Below are 26,989 nucleotides of genomic sequence, written 5' to 3' on the forward strand. Positions count from 1 at the left end.
AAAAGGTAGAGATGGCTGCGTAGCTGAGAGACAGAGTCCGGGTCCCGCGGGGTGCGTCTCTATTCCCAGCAGTGATGTGGGGTTCCTTCACATGGGGTGTATGGAGAAGAGTGCTGAGCACCAACACAAGCAGCCCCCGGGAACCAGGCAAATTTTAACTAATTCCCCCCAGGCTTCCGGTTAGCTACTTCAACCAGTTCCCACTAGTTCCCAGAGTTCAGCTGAGGATCATTCCTTCCGCAGCCAGCATAGCCCGGGGGCTTTTTAGAAGGGACTCCTAGAAAGTGAGCTTCTGTCGAGGGCTCAGGACAGAACAACACACACACACACACACACACACACACACACACACACACACACACACACACACACACGTACTTCTGACTTGTCCAATCCGTCCCACCGCTGACCCCAAGGGCTGAGGCGCCAAAGCCCAATGTGCTTTTACCTCCGCACGTAGATAAAGCACGAGTCAGAAATGTCGCCACAGGTTTCCGATTCACCTCCCTAACCATACCCAGAGTCTGAAATCTCGAGAACCTGACAGCGATGGGGACCGTGGTAAAAGAAGCCCAGGACCGTGGCACTGTGCCCTGCAGAATCCCACGGCGCTGGGACGTTTCCAGGCGAGAAGAGACAGTGGGGTGGCAGTGGCTCGTTCCAAGGCTAGACCTCGGGCTCCAAGGTTTGGAGAAGCACGTATCCGTAGATGGTGGCCTTCAAAGCCGTGTGTTCTCAGCTTTGAAACGGAAGAGAGAAAAGTTAAAAAAAAAAAAATGAAGACTCCTTTTTCGGCGCAGGAGCTCGGAGTCCGAAGTCCAGTCAGCCGGGCACTGAGGCTTGAAAGATTCTGAAAAGACTCTAAAGTGGATCCCGATCCTTTAACCTCGGCGAAGGCTCCCATCCCCATGGATTTTCAGATCCCTAGTGCCTGGCTGCAGCAGGTGCACCCCGCCTGGCCCCCGGAGTCCCTAGGCCCTCCGGTGCCCCACAGGGCCCCCACCCCATCCCCGCCCAGTCCACCCACCCCGCCCCCACACTGTCCCCGCCCCTAGTCCCGTCCCGCCCCCGTCCCGGCCACGCCCCCGCCGGAAGCACTCGCGCGCCCCGGGGCCGGCGGCGCACCGGGGTCCAGCGCTCGGGGCTGCGCTGCCTTAGAGTCCCGCGGTCCGCGGCCCTTCTCCGCATGGATCCCGCAGAGCGCGCGCAGGCGGCGCGAGCCCGGGTGCCCAGGTGGGTGCGGAGGCTGCGCGCGGGGTGCCGGCCGCTCGCCCCGGACTGGATCTGAGCCGGTGGCTGCTGCGCGGGGGACGCGCTCGGGTCCCCTAGGAGATGAGAGGGGAATGAGGGGCGGAGGAGGGGAGGGGATGGAGGAGGGGAGGAAGAGAGGAAGGGACGGTGGACCGAGGATGGACGGACGGGCGGACCGAGGGGTGGCGGGTGGCGGAGCTCCTGGACCCCAGCTGCATCCCTGCGGGCGCGGAAACTTGGTTCGGGAAACAGGTTCTTTTTGTGTTTGTAGGATCGATCCGTATGGATTTGAAAGGCCGGAAGACTTTGATTATGAGGCTTATGAAGAATTCTTTTCCACGTACCTGGTGATACTCACCAAGAGGGCGATCAAATGGTCCAAACTTCTAAAGGGGAGCGGCGGGGTCCGAAAGAGCCTGACAGGTGAGAGGCTTGATGCTGGCTGGCTTGGCAGCCAATCAGCCAAACGTGACTTCAGCCAAACGTGACTTCCCCCAGCAGTCAGACCCCCAGCGGCCCGACCTCTGGACTGCGGGACCTCCTATAGCGCTACTCTGCAGCAGTTAGCGTCTCCATGGCTTGACTCCCCAGCAGTAGAACCCAGTATAGTGCAACCCGCGAGTGTGGTTACCCTCCTCGGCCCCCGGCAGCAGGACCTCTCTAAAATGGGACTCCCCAGCAGCAGGGTCCCCACCTGCCGGAACCCCTATAGTCAGACCTACGAACCCCGCCGCTACCCGAGACATGTAAGCAATTCCTTAGGAGCTGAACCCCTTTATAGCTGATCCCCACCACCGCAAGCGCGACTCCTGGGACATCAGGAGATCCTTGCCTGAGGGCCATGTGTGTCTGTGTGAGGGTGCCACAGAGCCGGCTGGGGAGCTCCACACCTCGCTACCGGTCCACCATGGTCACCACCCTCTTAACTGAGGACGGGCAAAGTCCATCCCTGCTTGGAAGCCTCGTGCTCTGAGGGGGTTTAGAACCGCGCCTCGTCCCCAGAGATTGGGTAGGGGTGGGACACTCAGGGTGGGGCTCTAGGTATGTCCTTTCCTAACAGGAGCTGCAGTGGGGGACTGGGCTCCAGCTGATGTCATGCTTCAACAGCAGACAGGCTGGACTCCTGGTTGGTCCAGTTCTGAGACAAACTTTCTTTCCTCTTGTACAGGGACCATGATGCCTTTCCAATATGTTTTTTTTTCCTTCCCCTACATCATATTTGATCGATGCTTGTTTCTTTGCTAGAAACACAGGCCCCTCCGTGCTTAAAGGGGGTTTTGTTTATGTCACTGTGGAGCCCTGGGTACAGGGAACCTTGCTTTGTTAAGATAATAGGGACTTCATATTTGTTAAAGGTGTGTGTGTGTGTGTGTGTGTGTGTGTGTGTGTGTGTGTGTGTGTGTGTGTATGTAGGCGTTTGCCAGGTGGCCAGGTAGACAGACCTGCAGTGTCACCCTGAGGGCATTAGTGATGGTGTTAGAGCAGAATGGTCCAATCAGAAGGGCTAGGATCCTGGGGAGAGAGGGAGGGGACACTCTGTCCAATCCTGTCTCTGTGCTAGCATGTTTCCGGCTAGTACCTACTTCTTTGGTCTTTTAATGTTAGAAGGTTTTATTTACACTTAATACGTAATTCATGCACATGGTAAATGTTTTTTTTTTTTAATACGGAAAGATACAAAGTGAAGTAGCCTCTCTCCCACCTAGTCCACCACAGAAGTCACCACTGTGGACTGCCTTAATGTGTCCTCCAAGGAGCACTTGGCCTTCCTCACGGGAAGTGACTTCTATGGCTGAGAGGGTAGGTAAGGCCAGACTGATTATCACTGGAAGATGTAGGTCTGTGCAGATCTCTTTTTAAAAAAATTTACTTTTATGTGTATTGACGTTTGACCTGCATGTATGTCTGTGTGAGCATATTGGGTCCCCTAGAACTGGAGTTACAGACTGTTGTGAGCTGCCATGTGGGTGTTGGGAAGCGAACCCAGGTCCTCTGGAAGAACAGCCAGTGCTCTTAACCACTGAGCTGTCTCTCCAGCCCTGCAGATCTCTTCTTACACATGCCAGCAAGAACTTGTCCTCCTGAGGGCTTAGGCGGGACTTGAAGTAGTGATCTTCTGTGGGCCTCAGCACTGGGCCTGGTTAGCAATTGTCTGGTTTGGTTTCTTTTGAACACTTGTCTCGAAACTCCCTGGGTGGAAAGGAGTAAGAGGCAGAGTGCTTCCTGCTCTCCCAGAGGACCCAAGTTCAATTTCCAGCACCCATATGGGGTGGGGCACAGCCTCCTGTAACTCCAGCTCCCTGGGAATCCAGTGCCTCTGGCCTCCATGGGCACACATACCCATGTATAAACACCTATATACACACGCATGCAAGCAGGCACGACCACACCCCTCCCACACACAAAGATAGCTGGCTTTATGGCACATGCCTTTAATCCTAGCACTTTAGATCTCTGGGAGTTCCAGGCCAGTCTGGACTACAGCCAGGGCCACACAGAGAGAACCTCTCTCTGTCTCTGTCACTGTCTCTGTGTGTTTGTGGGGGGGGGGTCAGTGTATCACTGTGCAGCCAGAGCTGGAATAGAATGGAACTCTCTTTATGTAGACCAGATTGGTTTCAAACTCGCAGCAGTCTCCCTGCCTAAGTCTTCTGAGTGCTGACTGAGATTAAGCGTGCAGGACACCACACCAGGCCTGACTAAAAAGAAATCTCAAAAAAAAAGTTTAAATTTTTTAAGCCATCGTTTTGCTTTAATATTATTTCAATTATGTAATATTCATTAGGATGTCATTATGGTTATAGATATAAGCGGATGTGTCTGGCTTCTGGCGACCTTTAGCCTGAGGCAGGCTGAGAGCTGTCCTGATGTTCTGGCAGGGTGTGTGGGGTCCCTGGAGTCCCCGAGTGTCCCTGTTTCTAAGTTTATAGTCAGGGAAGCTGTAGTGCTGGGAAGGTCAATCAATCATAAAACAAGAGCAGACAAGTTACTTCAGAAATGGAATTCCTGACAGATATTCTAGGTTGACTGTAGTGTAATCAGCCGGCAAGATCTGCAGGACAAAGATCACATGACCAAGGAAGCGGTGTCCATGTATGGGGGGGTAGGAGCCAGGGGCTCAATGTTAAACCCTCTCTTGAGTTTCAGTAAGTACCCCTTGGTATCTGCTGATCTCCTTCCTCCCTCTCTCCCTCCCTCCCTCTCTCCTTCCCTCCCTCCGTCCTTCCCTCCTTTCCTCCCTTCCTCCCTCCCTCCATCTCCCCCTTCTCTATTTTTCTCTCTCGGTTTTTGTTTTTTGTAGTTTTTGTTTTTTTCGAGACAGGGCTTCTCTGTATTGTTTTGGAGGCTGTCCTGGAACTCGCTCTGTAGACCAGGCTGTCCTTGAACTCACAGAGAGATCCCCTTTTGAAGTTCTTGATTTCACTGGTAAATTTTTGTTTGTTATCAGATATGGTATTTCAAACCCTGGCTGACTTAGAACTTGCTATATAGACCAGACTGGCCTCAAACTCACAGACATTCATCTGCCTCTGCCTCCCAAGTGCTGGGCTTACAGGCATGCGTTGCCATGCCTTGGGGTTGGTCATAGGTTTCAAACAGGTTTGGAAGGAGACTCAAAGACATCTTACTGGCATTCAAGAGCAAACACTGTGGGACAGGCAGGCTGTAGATCTCAGCAGCTGCCAGGAGGGAGAAGAGAAGAGAATTACTGTTTCCGAGGTGGAAGAGGAGAAGCTGGGAGTCTTGAGCAACTGGGTCTGGGGAGGCTTGGGGGTGTGTAAATGCACATCCATTAAGGGCTACTGCCCCTTCCATTCTCTTCACCACATATCCAGGTGGGCCTTCTTGACCTGGTCTGTGCAAGACAAGCACCTTCCATATCAAAAGGGTGTCAGCCACTGGCCAAGCCATCTGTGCAGAGGTCACAGCTGTGCCAGAGGATGTCACCATGTTGGTATTCTGTATGTGCCAAAGAGGTTTCTGATTCAGGAACCCCCTCTGTCTACACCAGAAAGGATGTTTTAGGTCTTAGTTTGTGACGTCGGCATCAGAGGACGTCTCACTTGACAGCCTTAAGTCCCTCTACTGATCAAGTGCATACTGTTTTCCCGTCCTGTGTAAAGGCCCACTGGGAGCCCCCCAGAATAGAACATGCCTTTTCTGTAGCAGGGGGAGTCTGAACTTTGTCAGAGAGCAAGCATGGAGCCGTTTGCTTCTTTGTCCTCCTTGGTGACTTTAGTGTATCACACACCTGAGCTCCAAGTGAACTGTGGAAGCTGTTCAGGGCCAAATGCCCCGAGCCTGGCTTTTGCTTGACTTGTTTGGGTCAGAGAGGCGGAAGCTAGTTCTCTGGGGTCCTCTGCAGGGTTTAATGGCCTCTGCGTGGGGGGGGGGGAACCCTACCCTCAGCAGGAGCACGGTCTGTGAGAGCAAGAAAGCTATCTTCATTCTAAAGTCTAAAATTTAGACAAGATAGTGAGCATGGGGACTGGCCTCTGGGCCAGCAGGAGTCCCAGCTCAGCCACTGCCGTGGCTGGACTACGCGCTGTTTCTGTTTCACAGATAGGAGACAGAGGCAGGCTTGGGTGTAGCAAGGAAGCTGTAGCAGAGCCGGTATCAAATGCCAGAACTGATGTGTGGGACTATTTTGTTCTTTGCTTAAAAATCAAACAACAACAAAACTTTATATTATGAAATTATTTTCTCTTTTATTCTTATTTTTTTGTTGTTGATTTGCTTACTAAATTGTTTTTATTTATCTATTTATTTTTTGGTTTTTCCAGACAGGGTTTCTCTGTATTGTTTTGGAGGCTGTCCTGGAACTCACCCTGTAGACTAGGCTTTCCTCGAACTCACAGAGATCCTCCTGCCTCTGCCTCCCGAGTCCTGGGATTAAAGGCGTGCACCACCAATGCCTGGCTCCTAAATTGTTTTTAAAATTGATATTGAAACTCACTGTTATGAATGTACAGTTTAAGGATTTTAAACAAACAGCAAAACACAGTTAAAATTCAAACCAGAGCCAGAGTAACTTTAATCCTAGTTCTTAGGAGGCAGAGGCAGAGACGGGGGATTGCTGTAAGGTTGAAGCCAGCCTTGTCTATTCAGTGTTCTCCATAGAGTTCTAGGCTAGCTAGGGCTACATAGTGAGGTCCTATCTCAAAAATCTGAAAGAGTTGGCAGTGGGGCAGGGGTGGCTGGAGAGACGGCTCAGCAGTTGAGAGTGCATATTTGCTCTTAGAGAGGACCCGAGTTTGGCCTCCAGCATCAATGTCAGGCTGTTCAAACTGTAAAACTCCAGCTCCAGGGGATCCGGTACCCTCGTGGGTGCCTGCTCCTGGGTGCACCTCCCATGCACATGAAAATTAACAGTTTCATCACTTTCCGAATATGAAGGACCACTCCTTGTCAGTCATTTCTGAGTCAGCCTTCCCAGGATGCCGTGTAATTGCTTGGCTGGGGCTGCAGCATTTGAGTCTGGTTTCGATATTGCACCAGACTCTAGTTCTTAACTGTTCCCAATGCTGCCTCCCTTTAACACAGCTCCTCATGCTGGTGTGACCCCAACCATAAAATAATTTCATTGCTATTTCATTTCATAACTGTCGTTTTGCTACTGTCATGAATTGTAATGTAAATATCTGATATGCAGCCTCTGGTGGGTGGGTTGAGACCCTCTGCGCTAGGGGCTCATCGAAGGTCTTGTGTACTATGCATCAGGGACTCATTCCTTCTGTAGCTGAAGTGTCACTCAACCTGTCTGCTCATTGATTGACACACTGGGCATGAAAGCCAATGGTAAAAGCGCCCACAGGCTTTGTTGTGAGCGTAGGTTTTCTTAAGTAAATGCTTAGTGGGATTGCTAGATTGAATTAGAGGCTTACCTAATAAGATATTGTATTGTCCAGCATGTGTCAGGCCTATCTGATACCAGGGTCCTAAGGAGGCGGGGGAGGGAAGCTGGAAAAGAAATTGCAAGTGTTTTCTAAAGTGGCTGTGCATTTTTGCATTCCCACGGTGCCCCGAGGGCTTCAGTGGCTGCAAATTTTTTTTTTATTTAAACCATTCTTTATTTGGACAGACTATTCTTTTGCACTGAATTTCCTTTGCCACTTTTGTCAAGAAACAGTTGGCTTTCTTTGTGTGAGCCTGTTTCTCTGCATTGCTTTTTTTAAAAACATTTTTTTGTGTTTATAGGTATTTTACCTGCAAGTGTGTGGGTGCTGATAATTGAACCCAGATCCTCTGGAAGAGCAACTAGTGCTCTTAACTGCTGGGTCAACCTCTGGACAGCTGTTTCTGTGTTCTTTACTGTGTCCCATGAATCCACTGATCTAATCCTTCACCAATACCACGTTGTTTTTATTTCTGTGAGTTTATAGTCAGCTTTAGAATCATTATTTGGGGGGGTGCGTGTGCGTGTGTGTGTGTGTGTGTGTGCGCGCGTGCGTGTGTGCGCGTGTGTGTGCGTGCGTGTAGACAATACTTTGGAGTCAGTTCTCTCCTTCCACCTTCCTCTGGGGACCAAACTCACCAACGTGTCACTGCAAGTGCCTTTTCCTGCTGACCCATCTTTCCTGCCCACCTGAAGTTTTTTCTGATTTATCTGTTGTACAGAACTAGTGCCTTGGGTCTTTGCTTTTTTTGTAGTGCTGGGAATTGAACCCAGGACCCCATGCGTGCTAAGCAAATGCTATACCGTGAAGCTGTATTCTGAGCCCAGGTGCTTTCCTTTTTCATGATGGCCGGTAGAGTCTCACTAGCTGCATGGGCTTTTATTTCCCTTCCCCCCCTCAGTGTTGGTCACCTTTCTGTTACTATGACACATACCTGAGAGAAAAGGTTTGCTGGGGCTTCCGGGTTTGGAGGTTGTCTCTGCTGCTTTAGGCATTGCAGATTGTGGCGGGAGACAGAGTCGGGTATACCCACTCACCTCGTGAGGAAGAACGTCCCGCAGTCCTTCAAGGGCAGAACCTGCAGTACCTGAAGACCACGCTAGACGCCACCTTTAAAAGGCTCCTCCTAGTAGCACCGCTCTGGGCCCACAGGCCGGGGTCAGTGACCATCCAAATTATAACACTCCCTAGAGTTAGTTTCATTCAAAAGTAATTAACCTTTTTTTTAATGTGTGTAAGTGTTGTGTCTGCATGGGCATCCCATCCATGCCCGGTGCCCAAGGAGATCAGAAGAGGGCATCAGATCCCCAGGCACTGGAGTTACAGATGGCTGCGAGCTGCCATGTGGGTGCTGGGACTTGAACCCAGGATCCTCTGCAAGAGCAGCGTTAGCCACTGATCCAATTCTCGGGCCCAAAGTAATTTTTTTAAAAAAAATAATACAATATCAAAGGCAAACAGCAAAGCTTTGGCTGTTTGCTTTGAAGAAGCAAATATTGAAGCTGTCATTAAGGCGGCGGCGGCCCGGCCTAGGTGCAGCTGTGAGGTGGGACAAGGGTGTGAGTGTGCAGGGACACCTCGTGGGCATCTGTTCTCTCTGGCCGTCTCAACTGTGAGGACCAAATCCAAGTCACCAGGCTTGGTGGCAGCAGGTGCTTTTACTGCTTTCAATAAAAATAGCCCTACAAGATAAAGCCGTGATCAGCGAGAGACTTACTGCGGAAGGGGTGTGGGCCTCTGGGCTCACGGGGTCTACAGAGAGGGCATCTTCGACCTCTCACTGGCTTCCGTCCCCGAAGCCACCCTGCTTCCCTTCCCCCGGGTTAGGACCAGTCCTGGTTGGGGTCCAAGGTCCTTGAGAACTGCCCCCCCCCCCCCGCCCTGAAGTCCCTTGCCTCTCTACCTGAAGCTCCAGAGGTCAGTAGATAACCCATACCTCCCCAGCCAGGCTTTTTCTTTTCTTTTCTTTTCTTTTTTGGTTTTTCGAGACAGGGTTTCTCTGTGGCTTTGGAGGCTGTCCTGGAACTAGCTCTGTAGACCAGGCTGGTCTCGAACTCACAGAGATCCGCCTGCCTCTGCCTCCCGAGTGCTGGGATTAAAGGCGTGCGCCACCAACGCCGGCCCAGCCAGGCTTTTTAAACTTGGCTTTTGTCCCTTTGGGCTCTGCACATTGAATCCGGGGCCTTGCACATGTCCTGCACTGGGTCGACTCAGTGTGGTGGACAGGACGGCCCTTTGGAGCCAAGAACAAGAGGCTGGACAGAGTCCCCCTCTCCTCAGAGCTGAGGGTATGTAGCTTTCCGGACGGGGGTAGAGAGGTTGGAGATGGGCACGCAGCGCTAGCCCGCCCTCTCTCTGGCAAGTCGGTGCGTTAGCAGTGAGAGGTACCTGGCTGTGTTCCATTTCAGAGGTCTGGTGGACTGCTTCTATTCTGGAGGAGTTGGGACGCTTTGGGTCCTTTCTGGGTTGGTTTAGGAAGACAAGTCCTCGTGTGAAGGAGGAAGACTGATTGTTCTGACCCCCTGGGCTCTGAGCTCACCTCAGTCTCTCTGGCTTTCAGTGAAGCGCTATGTCCGGAAGGGAATCCCACTGGAGCACCGGGCCCGTGTATGGATGGCTATGAGTGGAGCCCAGGCCCAGATGGACCAGAACCCTGGATACTACCGCCGCCTGCTCGAGGGAGAGGGTAGCCCCAGCCTGGAGGAAGCCATCAGGACAGGTGGGAGGCCTGTGCTCAGAGCCCGGTGCCCATGTGGCTCGCATGGAGAGGGTGGACTAGGGTCCTAGACAATGAGGAAGCCCGCCCTGCTGACGACGCACCTGCGGATGCTGTTTTGGGCAGAAACGAAGACTACACTCTGCACAAGAGGAACAGCAGACACCTGTGTGACTACCAGCTCCTGAGGAAGTGAGGGAGAGATGGAATTTCCTCTGTGGGGGCTTCAGGGGCATCAGCAGCTGGCGTCACCATGGCACCAAACAGCAGTGGCCTTGGTCGTGTTCACTTGCTGTCCCTGTGGAGGCTTCTCCCTGCTCCCCGGTGTCAGGTGGCCATTATGACTGACCTGGGTGCTGCTCTTCCCTGTCCTCTAGGACCCCAGGGACAGGGCTTCACTGGATCTCAAAAAGCTCAGAGTTGCCAGGCAGGGTGGCTCACACCGTTAGGGCAGGAGGATCTCTGAGTTCGAAGCCAGTCTGGTCTACATAGCAAATTCTAGGACAGCCAGGGCCATGTAAAGAGACTCTGTCTCAATAACAACAACAAAAACAAAGACCAGTCGGGCACTGGTGGCGCACGCCTTTAATCCCAGCACTGGGGAGACAGAGGCAGGTGGATCTCTGTGAGTTCGAGACCAGCCTGGTTTACAGAGCGAGTGCCAGGGTAGACTCCAACGCTACACAGAGAAACCCTGTCTCAAAAAAACAAAACAAAACAGAAAAAGAACAAAGACCAAACAATAACAAACCCTACCACCCCCCAAAAGCTCAGAGTTAGCATAAATCAAATATTATTATATTAACGTTTAGGAACTACAGCTGCATTTCCAAAGGGCAGACTCCAGGGAACAATACCCGTGGAAACACAATGTGCTGGAGTTTTATGTTACCTAACCAAGCACAGAAGTGGAGGGGACGGCTTGTTCCTGCCACGGGTAGGACCATCCTGCAGCCCCACTGCCCGCCTGAGCCTCGGTTCACATGGCCAAGGCCTGTGGGGCTGAGGCAGTCTGTGAGGCTGAGGCAGTCTGTGGGGAGGGGATGAGGCAGTCTGTGGGGCTGAGGCAGTCTGTGGGGCTGAGGCAGTCTGTGGGGATGAGGCAGTCTGTGGGGCTGAGGCAGTCTGTGGGGCACTGAGGCAGTCTGTGAGGCTGAGGCAGTCTGTGAGGCTGAGGCAGTCTGTGAGGATGAGGCAGTCTGTGGGGCTGAGGCAGTCTGTGAGGCTGAGGCAGTCTGTGGGGATGAGGCAGTCTGTGGGGCACTGAGGCAGTCTGTGAGGTTGAGGCAGTCTGTGAGGCTGAGGCAGTCTGTGGGGCTGAGGCAGTCTGTGAGGCTGAGGCAGTCTGTGGGGCTGAGGCAGTCTGTGAGGCTGAGGCAGTCTGTGGGGCTGAGGCAGTCTGTAGGAGATGTGGAAGGGGTTCTGGGTACAGTCAGTGGCACTGAAGGGGAAGCCCAAGTCCTCAGGTGGCCTTGTGTATCCTAGATACAATAGGCTATCACTGTGTGTTTGGAAAGTGAGTTTAAAGGTTCTGTTTAGTGCATTTTTAGAAAAAATATTGTAAGAAAATATGCATATCATATTTTATTTTCCCCAAACCGAAACTGTCCCCTGTAAACACTAACCCTTCTATAGTCTGACTTTCTTTGGACCACCAGCTCCCAAATAATGACGAGGAGACTTCTTATTAATTACAAAAGCTTGGCTTTAGCTTATGCTTGTTCCCAACTAGCTCTTATGATTTAAATTAACCCGTTTATGGGCTGGAGGGTTAGCTCAGCCATTAAAGGGCTAGGCTCACAACCAAAAGTGTAAATTAACCGTTTATATTAATCTGTGTTCTGTCGTGTGGCTCAGTACCTCTGCTCAGGTCTGAGTCCCACTTCCTCCACGTCTGGCTGGCGAATTCCTCGCCTCTCAGATTCCTCCCAGCTCCCCCCCCCCCCCCCGTTCCTCTCTCTCCCCAGAAGTCCCGCCCATCCTCTCCTGCCTAGCTATTGGCCATTCAGCTCTTTATTAAACCAGTCAGAGGGCGCCTTGGCAGAGACACACCCACACAGCGCACAAACGGGTCATCCCACAACAGTCCTCCCGTGTTCCAGCTCTGACACGCGTCAATCCACTTCTGTCTCTCACTGTGGATCCTGTGGGACACGTGCATGCTCTGTCGTGTGGCCACTCTTGGATTACTTATGAGACAGGACCTCACTCTGTAGTGCTGGGCTGGCCTAGAATTTACCATGTAGACCAGGCTGGCCTCAACTCATAATCTGCATGTCTCTCCCCCCCAAGTGCTAGGACTAAAGGTGTGTAGCCACCGTACTGGCTTGCTTTCATTTTTTATTACATTTATTTTGCATGTGTGTGTGTTCACATGGCTCTACGGAGGTTAGCAGACTGAGATTAAAGAACTGCTTGTGGGAAGTGGTTCTCCTTCCATCATGTGGGTACCAAGGATGGAACTCAGGCCATCAAGTGACAGGTACCTTTGTATTTTAGACAGGATGGTCTCCCAGACTGGCCTGGGACTCCATATGTAACCACAGATGACCTGCCTCTACATTCTGAGTGCTGGGAGTACAGGTTTATGCTACCACGACTGGTTCCTGCGGTGCTGGGATCAAACCCAGGACTTTACACGTGTGGGCAAGCACCTTACTAACAGGCCCACGTCGCAGCCCGCTTACTTCTGAATGTCTGGGTGAACCATCCTAGAGGACCACACGGTGGACTTTCCATGTCCACAGAACCACTTGGGCGCTACACAGACGGCCACAAGCCTTCTCCACACTCGCCTTTCCCTATGTCATAGAGAGACCCTGACATGTGGGGGAAGTGTCACGGTCAAGGGTACCGCACAGGGCGAACACAGCCTGCATGGCAAGTCTGAAGCAGTGAGAGGCCTCTGTTCCTGTGACCATCTGCGTCATGGAATGTTTACAGTTCCAGGGGAGATGTTTTGGGTCTGTAAGGTTATGGAGGGTGAAGGGCTGTGAGAGCAGGAAGGGGCGGGCATGGAGAAGCTTCTGCACAAAGCCCGGGAGCGTGCGTTTACTTAATTCCTGGTATCACTTTATCTCTGAAGGGAGGCTTGGCCTGTTCCCTTTCCTGTGTTTCTGGGCGTTTTTGTGTCCGTTCTTTTGAAACTGTAGCTCACTGTGTAGTTCAGGCTAGCCCTGCCTTGGCCTCTTGGGTGTTGTGGTTACAAGGATGAACCACCAAGGCTAGCCTTTTGTTGTTGTTTGTCGAGACAGGGTTTCATTATGTAGCCCTGGCTGACCTGCAATCCCCTATGTAGAGCAGGTAGTCCTTGAACTCACAGAAACCCTGTTCCTCTATCCAGAGTACTAGGATTAACTCTGGGATTAATGGATTAGAGAGGGGTGTGTTCCATGCCAGCCCTAGTCTTAGATATTTGATCTTTGAATCTGGAAGCTTTTCCCCATGCTGACAGGGTGACTGGGTGTGTCCAGAGGAGACCATAGCTCCAGGGAGCTGCCTGCTATTCCCGATTCTGAAATAACACTAGGACCCATCACTACTCTTCTTCCTGGAGTGAAGATCAGGGGTGCAGTGTGCCTGAGGTGGTGGCTAGGTGCCTGAGGTGACTCGGGTACATCCAGGGTAGTGCTGTTCCTGAAATCTGAGACAGAATCTGGCCACCTTGGCAGATGCAGAGGGTTGATGGTGACACTGGTGCATTTCTGTGTAGACCTGAACCGGACATTCCCTGACAACGTGAGGTTCCGGAAGACGGCGGAGCCTTGTCTTCAGAAGACCCTGTACAACGTGCTGCTGGCATATGGGCTACACAACCAAGGTGTCGGGTACTGCCAGGTGAGCCCCCAGAGCCTTAGAGCTGGCGTGTGTCTGTGTGTGTGTGGGGGTCATTTGACACCTCAAGGTGTGGGGTACTGCCAGGTGAGCCCCCAGAGCCTTAGAGCTGGCGTGTGTCTGTGTGTGTGGGGGGGTCATTTGACACCCCACAGGTTCATGGCAGTGACATTTGCAGGTACAAGCTTTATTCCTGGCTCATGAGCTCTGGGTCGGGATGCCTAGCTTGCGTATGTCCCTGCTGGGAAGGCTAGGGGACAACTGTTGGAAGACTTTGTGCTGTCGCTTAGTGAATAGGTGAGTGTGGAAGCTGGGAACAACGGGGATGACATTGAGCCGCACAGAATGGAAAGGAGGCTGGGGCCTGAGGTGCACTGTGGGTGTGTCGGACCCTGGGCTGCAGGGCCAGTCTGGAAGCCCGGTGTAGTCGATCCCAACCTGTCTCGTTTGGGTTGCCAGTCGGGGAACAGTTTCCTGATTGTCTTTGCGAGTGTGCTGGGACTTGCAAACTGAGTGGCTAAACCAAGATGATTCTGGAAATATGAGACCCAGGTGTGGGCTGGACGACAGTCAGGGCTACCTCCTCTGCAGCTGTAAAGGAGACGTTTCCTACTTCCTGTCCAGGCCCCGCCCCAGAACCAGACACTCCTGGGATTGTTGTCTCCACGTTTGCCCTGCTTCTTGGCAGTGTCTAGGTTGTCCCTTTTTCTAAGGACACACCATCTAATTGGAGGTCCCTATTCCAAAGGGACCTCATTTTAATTAGTTACATCTGCACAGACTTGTCTCCAAGTGAAGCCGTATCCTGAGGCATCTGGTTTTGGGGACTCTCTTACTGTTTCTATTACTGTGAAGAGACACCATGACTACATCAATCTTTTGTTTTGTTTTGTTTTTGAGACAGGGTTTCTCTATTGTTTTGGAGGCTGTCCTGGAACTGACTTTGTAGGCCAGGCTGGCCTTGTACTCACAGAGATCCTCCTGCCTCTGCCTCCTGAGTGCGGGATTAAAGGCGTGAGCCACCAACGCCTGGCATCTACAGCAATCTTTATAAAGAAAACATTGAATTGGGACTGGCTTACAGTTTTGGAGTCCATTATCCTCACGGTGGGACATGGTGACGTGCAGGCAGACATGGTGCTGGAGAAGGGGCTGAGACATTTACATCTTGATCCACAGGCAACAGGGAATGATCTCTGACACTGAGCAAAGCTTGAGCATAAGAGACCCGAAAGCCCACCCCCACAGTGACACACTTCCTCCTACAAGGCCACACCTCCTAGTAGTGCCACTCTCTATGGGGGCCATTTTCCTTCAAACCACCACAGGGACACAGCCCCGCCCATGACATGGGGAGTCGTATAGTGTTTGCCGATGGCACTGCGTTCTCTTTGGATGAAGCTGTGCCGACTTCATACAGGTGCTTCCGTGTGAGCATCATTCCCAGGCTGGCATTTTTCCAGTTGCTCTTACTCTATGGCCCAGGAACATAGAGCTGTTACTGGTCTCTGTGCTGTCATGGTTCCTTGGATTTCCACTTTCCTTCTTTTATTTGGTGCTGGACGCTGAATCTTTTGTAAGACTGGAAAGTTCTCTGTCGTGGGCTTCATTTAGCCTTTGTGGGTAAGACATAGCCTGTCATGGGTTTGTGCATCTGCATGTGGGGGCGGAGGTGGACATCAAGGGTCTCACCCTCTAGACGGCTCTCCACCTTGCTTTTAGGACCCTCTGAGCTTACTGAGCCTGGCGCTTCTGACTTAGGCAGACTGGCTGGCCGGCACGCATGTGCTAAGCTAGTCTGCTCCTCTCCGCTTCCCTAGTACCGAGACCGTCAGCACGTGTTACTGTGCCTTTCCACATGGGCACTGGGGACCGGAATTCAGACGTGGGGCAGACACTTTACCAGGGCCATGCCCCTAGCCCCTGTGCATCTAACTTGCGTGTGGAGTCTGATTCTTGGGGCTATTCTGAGCAGAGTACAGAACAGAGGTATTGGAGGCTGTGTGCCCAGCAGTGGGCATCAGCTCCTGGTAAGTGTGTCGTTGTCCAGACCGAACCTGCGGCGCCCGTTTCAGGTTATGTGAGCCTATCCTGTTGGCCATGGGAAGCTGGATTTCTTCCCTTGTTTCTAAAGGAATGCATGTTTATTTTAGAAGTATAGATGGGACAAGAGGGAGGAAGACAGAGGCTGTGCAAGGCTTTACTTTCCCAGGGAGGAACATGGCCTCTCCTGGCTTCCAGCCAGTTCTTCCTTCTGGCGGCATCTGCCCCCTGGGGATCATTGTCTCACTGTCCCAATCCTTCAGTCAGGACCATGGTCCACACTGGCTTCTGTTGTTTGTCTTTTGGGCGAACTGAGGGTTGAACATGAGGAGTGCCTTTCCCTTGAGCTATCCCACAGGCCCCTTTTCACTTTTTATTTTGAGTCAGAGTCTCGGTCAGTAGCCTAGGCTGGCCTTGAACTTGTGCCCCCCCCCACCTCAGTTTCCTAAGACACTGGGATTATAGGCCTGGTCATTAGGCCTGGATGATCCTTGCTGCTGTTACAGACTGTCGCTCGCAGGTTCCCTCTGCCCCAGCTCTGTGCTGGTCAGATGTATCTATCATGGGGCTGGTTACCACCGACTGCTGTAGGCCAGCAGTAGGAGGAGAGAGCCTTTGGTTTTATATCCTGAGTGGCAGCCGGTGTTCTTCAGGTGAAATCCCTCTTTCATGTTGACTGACTGAGCAGTACAGACAGTTAGCCTTGGGCTCTACCGTGTAATGCAAAGGCCAGCCTAGAGCTGCAGTTCTCAACCTGTGGGTCTCCACCCCTCTGGGGATCACATGTCGGATATCCTGCCTATCAGATAGTTATAGTTTGTAACAGTAGCAAAACTACAGTTTTGAAGTAGCAACAAAAATAATTTTGTGACTGGGGATCATCAGAACGTGAAGATGTGTATTAAAGGGTCGTGGCATTAGGCAGGTTGAGAACCGCTGCACTAGAACGTCACAGGTTTCCAGGACGGGCAGAAGAATGGAAACCTGTGGTGAGCTGAAACATTGCACTCCGTCTGGAACTCAGGGTCAAGTTTGTTTTCCATCCTGATTTCAGGGAATGAATTTCATAGCAGGATATCTGATCCTAATCACCAAGAACGAAGAGGAATCATTTTGGCTCTTGGACGCTCTTGTTGGAAGAATACTGCCTGGTAGGTTTAGAGTTCTCTTTGCCCCGCCCTGCCCCGCCCCACTTCCGGTGTCTTTGAAAAAGTCTGCCTGGCCAGTCAGGATGAAATGAAATGTCTGCTGGGGTGTAACTCAGGGATAGGGCACGTTCTGGCTTTTGTGAAGGAAGGTCTTGGGTTTAATCTCACTGGCGAGAGAGAAAAGGAGAGAGAGAGAAAAAATGTAGTGAGAACGGTCGGTTTGTGGAAGCTGACATTGAGAATTGGGTGTCCGTGGTCTCCGCTGAGGGTGTGGGCTGGCCTTTGGCCATGTGTCCTCCTGGTTCCTTCCTTGTGTGTGTGGCCTTTCTGTAGTCCGAGTTAGTCACACATGAGCCACACAGTTTGTGAGAACCCAGCGCACGGTTGACAAGTGTCGCAGCTTTGTAAGCTGGAAATCCTTTTTAAATCTGCCTGCCTCCTAGTCATTAATAGAGAAGAAAAGCCACCAGCTGTAGTAAAGCCAGTGTAGACCATGGGCTGTGGTGGTGAGGGTCACTGGGGAGAGCCAGTGCTGTCCTGAGGGAGATGACCTGGGACAGCCCTGTGTCTGCTCCCTCAGAAGGGTGTCTAGAACACGAGAGGGTGTGTGGCCTTGGGTCTGGGCTGTTTTCCTAGACCCTGCTAAACTCCAGGCCTATCCTCACTTGAGCCTAAGTTGCTCGTTCACTTTGGTCAAGTCATTTCACAGAGGAGGAGACTGGAGGCCTAGGGAATGTGTCAGCTCAAGGCCCATCTACCGCTGTCTTTCCGAGCCTGGGTTCTGAGGTACGACTGCAGGGTGTGTTCTCGCTGAGGTGTGTGGGAGAGACATGCTGGTGGACAGACCCACCAGAGAGGAGCAAGCACGCCTTGCCGCTTCTGTTGGTTCATGAGGCACAGGGGCAGGGATGGCTACTTTAGTGTCAGCTTGACACAAGCTGGAGTCATTTAGGAAGAGGGAACCTCTACAGAGAAACTCCCCCACAACAGCGGCCTGTAGGCGAGCGTGTGGTACATTTTCCTGATTGATGACGGATGGAGAGGGCCTGGCTCACCGTGGGTGGGGCTATCCCTGGATTCTATAAGAAAACAGGCTAAGCAAGCCATGGGGAGCGAGCCGGTAAACAGCGCTCTTCCGTGGCTCTGCCTCCAGTCCCTGCCCTGTGTGAGCTCCTGCCGTGACCTCCCTTTATAATGGACAGTGACGTGCAAGTGTGAGCCAGGTATAGACCATTTCCTCCCTGCCTTGCTTGTGGTGGGTTTATTACAGCAGTAGAAACCCTAATGAAGACAGGGGAGGCAGGACTTGGAGGCACAAGCCTTTAATCTCATCGTTCTGGAGGCAGAGGCAAGCTCTGTGAGTTTGAGTTTGTGTTCAGCCTGGTCTGTATATAGCAAGTTCCAGTTCATCCAAGGCAACACAGTGAGACCTCATCTCAAGGGGGAAAGAAAGCCATGTCCGTGTTATGGTTAAAGACGCCATGCGTGAGGTTGCTCCTGCTGTGGAGAGAGTGTGTGGCCCTTACTGGTGACACAGTTAGTCTACCATGCCCAGCTTCCCAGTGGGGGGGGGGGCTGCGCACACTCCATCCCCAGCTTCCCGCTGTGATGACTTTTAAAGTCTGTTCGCTTTCATTGCTCACGACACCAGTTAGTTTCCCAAGTTCTCTCACCGGGGAATGAAAGGAAGATACGGACCCTCAGTCCCACAGAAGCTCCTGTCACCCATTGAAAAGAGCAGTATATTTTGGGTACGGTAGCACACACTGTACAGCACCTGGGAGACTGTGACCGGAGGGTCAAGGATAAAAGGGCAGCCTGAGGACTCCTGGACACCGAACCTTGGCAGGCTGTTTTGTCCTGTGCACGTGTGTGTGATAGTGTGCGAGTTAGGCACCAGCGGCTGTAGCTAACCGGTAAGACAGAAGTTTTGGCCGTGTACCGTGAGACATGCTAGGGAAGACGGCCCCTCCCAGAATGCCTTGTTTCATTCACCCTTGTGACAGGCACTGCGACAGTCCAAGCAGGATTTGGACTGGACACACAGGTGACATTTTGTAGGCTGGGGCCCTCTCCCTCGTGTGCAGCCACTTGCACTGTGTGGCTAGGGTTCAGGACAATGCACAGGGACCCAGACCTTTTACTGTGGAGAGCAGGTAGGTGGCACATGTCCCTGGACTCCTGTCTCACCCTTCAGCCTCAGATCTGGGAGCGATCCTCAGCGTGTTGTTTAAGTAGGGTGTGGCTGTGTCCTGGTGTGGAGAGCTGGGGGGAGGGTCTGTGGTCTGGGCACAGAGCTGAAGTGGTAACCCAGGTTACAGCAAGGGGGAGGCACTGCTCTCCAAGGCTGGACCTCTGGGCCTGGAGCCCTCACTGATAACAGACAGCTGTGGAGATCTACCTACAAGGCTTGGGTGTGCAGGGTAAGGTGTTGTTTCATACAGTGTGACAGCTGTGGGCCCAAGGCTCAGCATTCTTCATTGTCCCAGGAGTTGATGTCCCTGTACACAGCTTTCCCCAAATATTTTATCTGTAGGCAGGCACCCCCAGCCTGTCCGCAGTGACGCGTGCCAGCACAGTGAGCCAGGCCATCTTTCTATAGACTCTGACGTTACCCAAGCCCAAGGGTTCTGTCTTGTGGGTCTGCCCTGGACTCTGGACTAGGACTTTCTGCTGGTTTTTTTTAAAGATTTGTTTGTTTGTTTATTATCATCATCATCATCATCATCATTTTGGCTTTTTCGAGACAGGGTTTCTCTCAGGACCTCTGGAAAAGAAGTCAGTGCACTTGATCTCTGAGCCATCTCTCCATCCTGACTTTCTGCTGTTTTTGTGACTTCAGGTGTTTTGCACCCACTAAACAGCATTTGCCACCATCAAGGATGATTCCTACTTTCTCCCTCTCCTCTTCTTCACCCCTCCCCCACACTGCCACTACCACAATGTAGCTCTCTTTCCCGTCCCCTCTGTGGTTCTGGCTGGCCTAGAACTCAGCATATTGACCGGGCTAACCTTGAACTCATCAGTCCTGCCTCCTGAAGGCTGGGATTGCAGTGTACCACAGTGCTCAGCTAGTTTCTCTGTCTCTTCCCTTTCCTTTCCTCCTCATCATTTTTGGGACAGGGTTTCTCTTGGTTGTCCTGGAACTCACTCTGTAGACCAGGCTGGCTTCGAACTCACAAAGATCCTCCTGCCTCCGTCTCCCGAGTTTAAAAGTGTGCATCACCACCGCTGGGCTTCCAGCTCTTTATTTTCATTTAGGCTGTTTGCATGGCCAAACTGGTCTCCATGGTGGTTGCTAACAAAAGGTGACAGCTCCCTCATTCCCAGCAGAGCCTCTCTGCCTGCCAGGGTGGGCTTCCTGCACACTGGTACTTGTGATTAAGTGCTTTTGACATGTGCCTTTATCTGTGATTGGGAGCCAACAGGTGGAGTCCCGGGCATGTGTGACACAGAATGCAGACATCTTCATGTGGAAACCATGCAGAATGAAAAGTATAAGTGAGAAAATTCACCTGCAGACCACACCACTGTCCGTGGCTCTTCCTGGATCTGACATTAGGACTTGGCAGCCTGTACCTTTTCTTGGGGCAGCCAGGATGCTGGGTCTGAGCATGGGTGTGGGACTATGGACAAGGGCATAGACGTCCCTGGAATAGGAGAGGCACTCCCTGGAGCTAGGACTGCATGGCTCTGGCCGGCTGTGCACTGTGGTCACACCTAAGGTCTGAGGTGGTGCTGCGCTGACTTCCACAGGAGAGTGGGGAGGCCAGTGGATTAATGTAATCCTCCCCTGGGAGAACGTCTCAGTGCCGTGGGGTTCGGGGCATGAGTTTAACATCTCTATTTTTGGAAGCTGGTCTAAGCTCCCAAGCAGGCCCAAGGTCACAAAAGGCTCCTTTGCAAATCTTCCCCTGCTGCTGCTGCTGCTGCTCAGCCCTTCCCTCTGCTGAGCGAAGGCAGAGCTGGGGACGGCCTGGTCGTCTCTGCACACGCCTCTCCCAGCTAAACAGAATGAGCAGTTAGGAAGAGCCAGGCGGGGAACCCTAGCTTGTAATCCATGAATTTAGGAGGTCAAGGCAAGAGAGTCACAAATTGTAGGTCACCCTGGGGCTCAGGGTGAGAATCTGTCACCACCACTATCACAAACACCACCCAGAAACACCCAGAATAAGTTAACAGAAACAAGGCAGAGAGAAAGTGGTGGAAAAGCTCCAGGAGGCAGATTCAAAGGAAGTGTGTAAAAGACAATCCGTCCTCCCTCCCTCCCTCCCTCCCTCCCTCCCTCCCTCCCTCCCTCCCTCCCTCCCTCCCTCCCTCCCTCCCTCCCTCCCTCCCTCCCTCCCTCCCTCCCTCCCATTTTCTCTTTTTGAGATAGGCTGCCCTGGAACTCCCTGTAGCAGAACGATTCAGTTTCCACCTTGATGTTAAATGACTGAACTGCTCATCCTATGTCACAATGACTGCTGTGTATTCACTCCATGGACAAGACACTGTTGGCGTGTAATTAGTGTGCCATGGTTTTCTGTTCTATCACAGGCTTATTGATTTCTTTTGTAGCATAAGCCAAGCATTGAAATTTATAGTAACACATTGCCCGAACAAGTTAAAAAATTAAGTAGGAAGGCCTGTAAGATGGCTCTGTGGGCAAAGCCGCTTGTCTCCTAGCCTGACTACCCAAGTTTGATTCCCAGGACCCATTGCTTAACATGGGGAACTAAGTCCTGAAAGTTGTCCTGTGATCTCCCTATGTATGGGCATCATGACCCTCATGTGCTGATCCCCCCCCACACACACAATGAATAAAGAAATGTAATTTAAAGAAAAAATTGAGTAGGAAACTCAAACATATTTTGGTAAGGCATGCGTCTTCAGATGAAATGCTGTTGGAAGCACTTGTCAGTGTGATTTGATTATCATAATATAAAATTTGCCACCCTAACATTTCCTTCCCCATTCCTTCTGCTCTTCCCCACCCCACCATGTAGCTCAGGCTAGCCTCAAATTCACTATGTAGCCAATTGCTACATGTCCCAAGTGTTGGGATCTCAGGTATGTATCACCATACCTAGTTTATGTGGCACTGGGTCAAATTCAGGGCTTCTTGCATGCTAGTAAGACAAGCACTGTGCTGGCTGAGCTACATTCCAGCCCTGGGAACCTGAAACTGTCCCATTTACCCGTGTCTCCCACTCCTCACCGTCCAGCGATGGTGTGACTCTGATGTCTTGAGAACTTCAGAGAGTCACACAGGGCCTGTCTCTTCTGACTTAGCTCATAAGCCGGGGTCCTTGAGACTCCTCCATGGAGGATCTATATCGACATTTCCTTTCACGGTGATACATCGTGTGTGTGTGTGTGTGTGTGTGTGTGTGTGTGTGTGTGTGTGTGTGTGTGTCTCGAGATGAAACACAGAGAGGCCTTGCGCATGTTATGCAAAATGCTCTGCCACTGAGCTACGCCCTGAGCCCTCTTCTTATCTTTCATTTTGAAACAGGGGGTCATGAAATTACTGGGCTGTCCTTGGATCTCTGTAGCTCAAGCAGACGTTGACTTCAGTCTCTCAGGTAGTTGGGAACATGGGCCTCTGCCCCCACGCTGCTGACATGCGTTCCTCTGTCCCCTCTGTGTGGCAGATTACTATAGCCCAGCAATGCTGGGACTGAAGACTGACCAGGAGGTCCTGGCAGAGCTGGTGAGGATGAAGCTACCGGCGGTGGCAGCCCTGATGGATGACCATGGTGTGCTGTGGACCCTGCTGGTGTCGCGCTGGTTCATCTGCCTATTTGTGGACATCCTGCCTGTGGAGGTAAGCACCTTCATCAGCCTCAGGGGATGGCTGTGTGGGCTGCTGTGGAGTGATTGGGTATCTCTGTCTCTACAGACTGTGCTACGAATCTGGGACTGTTTGTTCAACGAAGGCTCCAAGATCATCTTCCGGGTTGCTCTGACCTTAATTAAGCAACACCAGGAATTTATATTGGAAGCCAACAGTGTTCCAGACATCTGTGACAAGTTCAAACAGATCACCAAAGGGGACTTTGTGACTGAGTGTCACACGTTCATGCAGGTAATTTCCAGGCTGCTTGAGTCCTGGTGCTTCCGAGTCCCTCTCTCTGAGCAGCTCCCAACCCCCCTCCCTCACTGAGCTGTGGCTGGAGTCCAGGACTGCAGAGGGAGGCTGCGGAAGTCCCTCTGACCTCATGTCTGAGGCCAATGCTGTTCACCTGGAGAGCCTGTTCTGGTTCACACTGGCTGGCAGTGGAGAGGCCATGAGGACTCCATGTCCTCAGCCAGCCCAGACACCGGCTCTGTTGATCACCATCCTTCAGAAGGCCACGGATTCCCTCCTGTCCTGATCAGCTATAGTCATCCTTGGCACCTACGAGGGTCATTCGTGTGGAGCAACTGTAGACTGCACCTGGGGATGAGGGCTGGGCAAGACCTGGGCTGGAGGACTGAGAGGCCAGCAGAGCCCAGGCTGATGGATCCTGGCAGGAACCCATGCAAAGTAGAACCTGAGGGTTCCTTAAGGTTTTGTTTGACTCAGGGCTGGCCTGGGCCTTCTTACGTAGACCACACTGGGCTCACACTTTCAGAGATCAGGCTGTCTCTGTCCCCTGAACACTGGAGTTAAAAGTGTGCACTGTTGCTGGGCAGTAGGGGCACACACCATTAATCCCAGTACTTGGGAGGCAGAGGCAGGCAGATCTCTGTGAGTTCAAGGCCATTCCGGTCTACAGAGTGAGTTCCAGTACGGGCTCCAAAGCTAGAGAAACCCTGTCAAGTGTGCACAGTCACCCCCAGCACTAAAGTCAGAGGGTGTGGCAGAGGTGCTTGTATGTTCTATTCCAAACTGTGGTTTGAAGCCCTTTGCTGGCAAGAAGCACCCTGGGGGGGGGGAGGGTGTAGAGATGACAACAACACACTATATGATAGGATTCATGCCTTTATTCCCAGCACTCTTGAACTGTGAGTGAGTTCAAGGCCAGCCTGGACTACATACTGAGTTCTAGGACAACCAGGACTAGAGACCCTGTCTCAAAAAACAAAATCAAGTGGAGCATGGTGGTACATACTCCTTTAATCCCAGCACTCTGGAGTCCCAGGCAGGAGCACCTATCTGAGAAGCCAGCCAGGACTACCCAGAAAAACTTGTCTAAAAAACAAAAACAAAAAACCAAAAATTACCATTGGGGCACACACCTCAAGAGTAGGTGGTGCCCATATACACAAACCTGGATTGGTTCTGACTTTTGTAGTCCAGATGAGGTGTGGGAAGTTCCAAATAGCTAAAGGGACAGGAGCCTGTGGAGGGGCCCAGCAGGGACCCTGGGGAATGACCCCACAGCTGTTTGCAACTCCTCACATTATGACTCTGAAGCCAAGCCAGGGAGTTCTGTGTGGTGGAGAGGGCTCATCCATGAGCTTCTTGGAGTTGGGGCTTCATCCCAAAGTTGAACACAGTAGCTGCGTGGGACTAAGAAAAGCAGGTGGACCCCAGGCTTTCCAGAACCAGCAGTTCACAGGCTGCAGAGATCTGTGCTCTCATGGACATTTCAATCTGGATTCAAGTGTGTAAGTGTGAACCAAGAAACAGCTGGAGCCGGGCGTTGGTGGCGCATGCCTTTAATCCCAGCACTCAGAAGGCAGAGGCAGGTGGATCTCTGTGAGTTCGAGGCCAGCCTGGTCTACAAAGCGAGTTCCAGGACAGCCTCCAAGACAATACAGAGAAACCCTGTCTCGAAAAACCAAAACAACAGCTGGAGGCTGGGGGGGGGGGGGACACTGTTGCCCCCTATGTATAGGCAGGTAGTGACTGCCCCCAGGTCCTGTCCCCATGAAGAATCAGGACTCAGTGACAGTTCTTTCATTGTCCCCATTTCCTGAGTGATTTAAAACCATGGGGCTTTGCAGCTCTAGGTATCATCTTCGCAGTCATAACTGCGTTACTTGGTCTGGTAAAATGGCTTGGTTCCTGGAGATCGTTTCCACAGGACCTGTGTGCATCCTCCATGCTCTGCCCTCTCAGGCCGGGTGTACAGGGCTCCGTTCATGGGGAGAAGCTAAGTGTGGCCTATGCTGTGTGTCTCCAGTTAGTCTGAGTTTGGGTGCCAAGTGACCAAACTTAGGCATGCTTGCTTTCATGTGGTGTGCTGTGCGCATGCCCAGAAAACTGTCTGGTCTGCATTCATCTGCCTCCCCTGGCACCCCAGCCAGCCAGTGACAGTCCAGGTCTGGGAGTCTTGGTTGTTTGACCTCTGAACCTTGGGATTGTGGTGGTCCGAGTTCTTGCTTGGAATTTGTAGAAACCAAAAGTGAAGAGGATTCAGCCCTGTGGCGGTCTTGGGGTAACCCTCTAGTGCAGGACACTGTCTTCTGGGAGATGGAATCCTCACCCAGGCCATTTCACTGTTAAAGCTGTAGGGCTTGGCAGGTTGGTCTGTCTGCCTCTAGGTGCCAACTTTTTTTCTTTTGAGACAGGGTTTCTCTGTGTAGCACAAGTTGTCCTAGAACTCAACTCTATATACCAGGGTGGCCTCAAACTCAGATCTGCTGCCTCTGCCTCCCAAGTGCTGGGATTAAAGATATGAGTCACTACCTCCTAGCTTTATTATTTTTTTAAGACAAGGTCCTGCTATGTAAATGTAGTCCTGATTGACCTGGAACCCCTTATGTACACACTAGGCTGCTCTGTAATTAACAGAGATCTGCTGCCTGTCCCTGCCCCAAGGTCTTGTATGGGACAATTAAAGTGAAAATATGTCAAGAGGGGTGGTATGGAAAATCATGTTCTGTCTCTCTTGCAGAAAATATTTTCAGAACCGGGAAGCTTGTCCATGACGACCATCACCAGGCTCCGGGAGAGGTGCCGGGCTGCACTGCTGAGCCAGGGCTGAGTGCACACCTCCCTGCTGCTTGCACAGCAGGCGCTTCACCCATTCCTACCACTTTGTTCCGTTGTAAATACTTGAAATCATGACTTCTTAATGTGAGCTTTTAAAAGAGAATCGTTTAAAATCAGCGTTCTACAATTTTTTGCCCATCTTTGGTGTCATAAATTACCTGGTCCAGTGAGATGGCTTAGCATGTGGAAGCAGAAAACGCTCTTTCAAAGTTCTTTGAGACATATGCCCACATTGGGAAAAAGTATACTTTATCTGAGACTTTAAGAATATGAAATGAAGTCAGTTTCCTAGTTGTCATTCAACTGGAAGTTAAAATAGTGACTGTCTTGTGTGGCTCTGATCTGGTCTGTCTGGAGGATAGGACCCACTCCCACCTTCCCAGGATACTTTCTTGGCCAAGACTATGTGGCTGTTTATGTACACAGGGGACAGAGGGACTACGTGACTACACCTGTATGGACAGAGCCCCATGAGTGTCAGATGGGACAGAGCAGCCCACTTGCTGAGCATGGTTTCTTGTGATCCCTAGCCTTTTAGAAACGGCATTACAGCCTGTTCCCTGGCTGCCCACTGTTCAGTGGACTGGCTCCTCAGAAGGCTGACCGTCCAAAACACCCACCCTAATGCCCCACAGTGGACCCAGCACAGCCTAGCAGGCCATCACTAAATCTCCCCTGGGGACAGGCTGCTCTTGAAGCTGGCTCATCAGGTCTTCATCAATGGCAGCTGCCATCAATTGCAAATAAGCACTGAGTCCCTTGTCTTGCAGCTGAAAGAGGGTTCTCTCCCTTACCCCAATGGTTTATCAAGGCTTCCCAGTAGCCTTAGCTGGATGGCCCCAAACCTTTGGAGGCAGGATGTACTAATTCCATCCAGGAGTGGGTGCGCTCAGAGCTATACCTGACACTACTGTGCAGATAGATATTCACCTCCTCCATCCAAGGTACAGCTGGAGATGGCATTCCTCAGTACTACCAGGTGGAAGGGGTGGTGGGAGGGAGGGGGATGGGAGGAAAGTGTCACCTGCCAAGGGAGAGTGCTGGGGCTTTAGGGAGCAGCTGGAGTCAAGCTTAGTCTGAGTAGTAGTGAGCCTGTACCTACATTTTTTTTTTTTTTGGTTCTTTCGAGACAGGGCTTCTCTGTGGCTTTGGAGACTGTCCTGGAACTAAGTCTTGTAGACCAGGTTGGTCT

The 26,989-nt window shown here is 51.8% G+C and overlaps 1 protein-coding gene across 2 annotated transcripts; it reads left to right on the plus strand.

The window, feature by feature from the left end:
• Positions 1-1,086: 1,086 nt before the first annotated feature.
• On the plus strand, positions 1,087-25,913 carry Grtp1 (growth hormone regulated TBC protein 1). 2 transcript variants are annotated; one of them, XM_040733563.1, is made up of 8 exons: positions 1,087-1,233; positions 1,523-1,674; positions 9,709-9,867; positions 13,577-13,701; positions 16,796-16,892; positions 22,526-22,698; positions 22,774-22,959; positions 25,700-25,913. In XM_040733563.1, exons 1-8 carry the CDS (start codon positions 1,187-1,189, stop codon positions 25,787-25,789), a joined length of 1,029 nt encoding a protein of 342 aa, XP_040589497.1. In that variant the 5' UTR covers positions 1,087-1,186; the 3' UTR covers positions 25,790-25,913. The 2 variants fall into 2 exon arrangements, with proteins under 2 accessions (XP_040589497.1, XP_040589498.1); XM_040733564.1 differs by lacking the exon at positions 9,709-9,867.
• The last annotated feature ends 1,076 nt before the right edge of the window (positions 25,914-26,989 follow it).

The sequence above is a fragment of the Mesocricetus auratus genome, unplaced genomic scaffold (genome assembly GCF_017639785.1).
Source record: "Mesocricetus auratus isolate SY011 unplaced genomic scaffold, BCM_Maur_2.0 Super-Scaffold_100031, whole genome shotgun sequence".
NCBI lineage: Eukaryota > Metazoa > Chordata > Mammalia > Rodentia > Cricetidae > Mesocricetus > Mesocricetus auratus.

Excerpts from the sequence above, each read along its gene's own strand:
- Grtp1 (XM_040733563.1), top strand. The coding sequence starts at position 1,187 with ATGGATCCCGCAGAGCGCGCGCAGGCGGCGCGAGCCCGGGTGCCCAG. Across the intron at positions 1,234-1,522 it reads GCGCGAGCCCGGGTGCCCAG|GATCGATCCGTATGGATTTG; the intron begins GTGGGTGCGGAG and ends TTGTGTTTGTAG. Across the intron at positions 9,868-13,576 it reads GGAGGAAGCCATCAGGACAG|ACCTGAACCGGACATTCCCT; the intron begins GTGGGAGGCCTG and ends ATTTCTGTGTAG.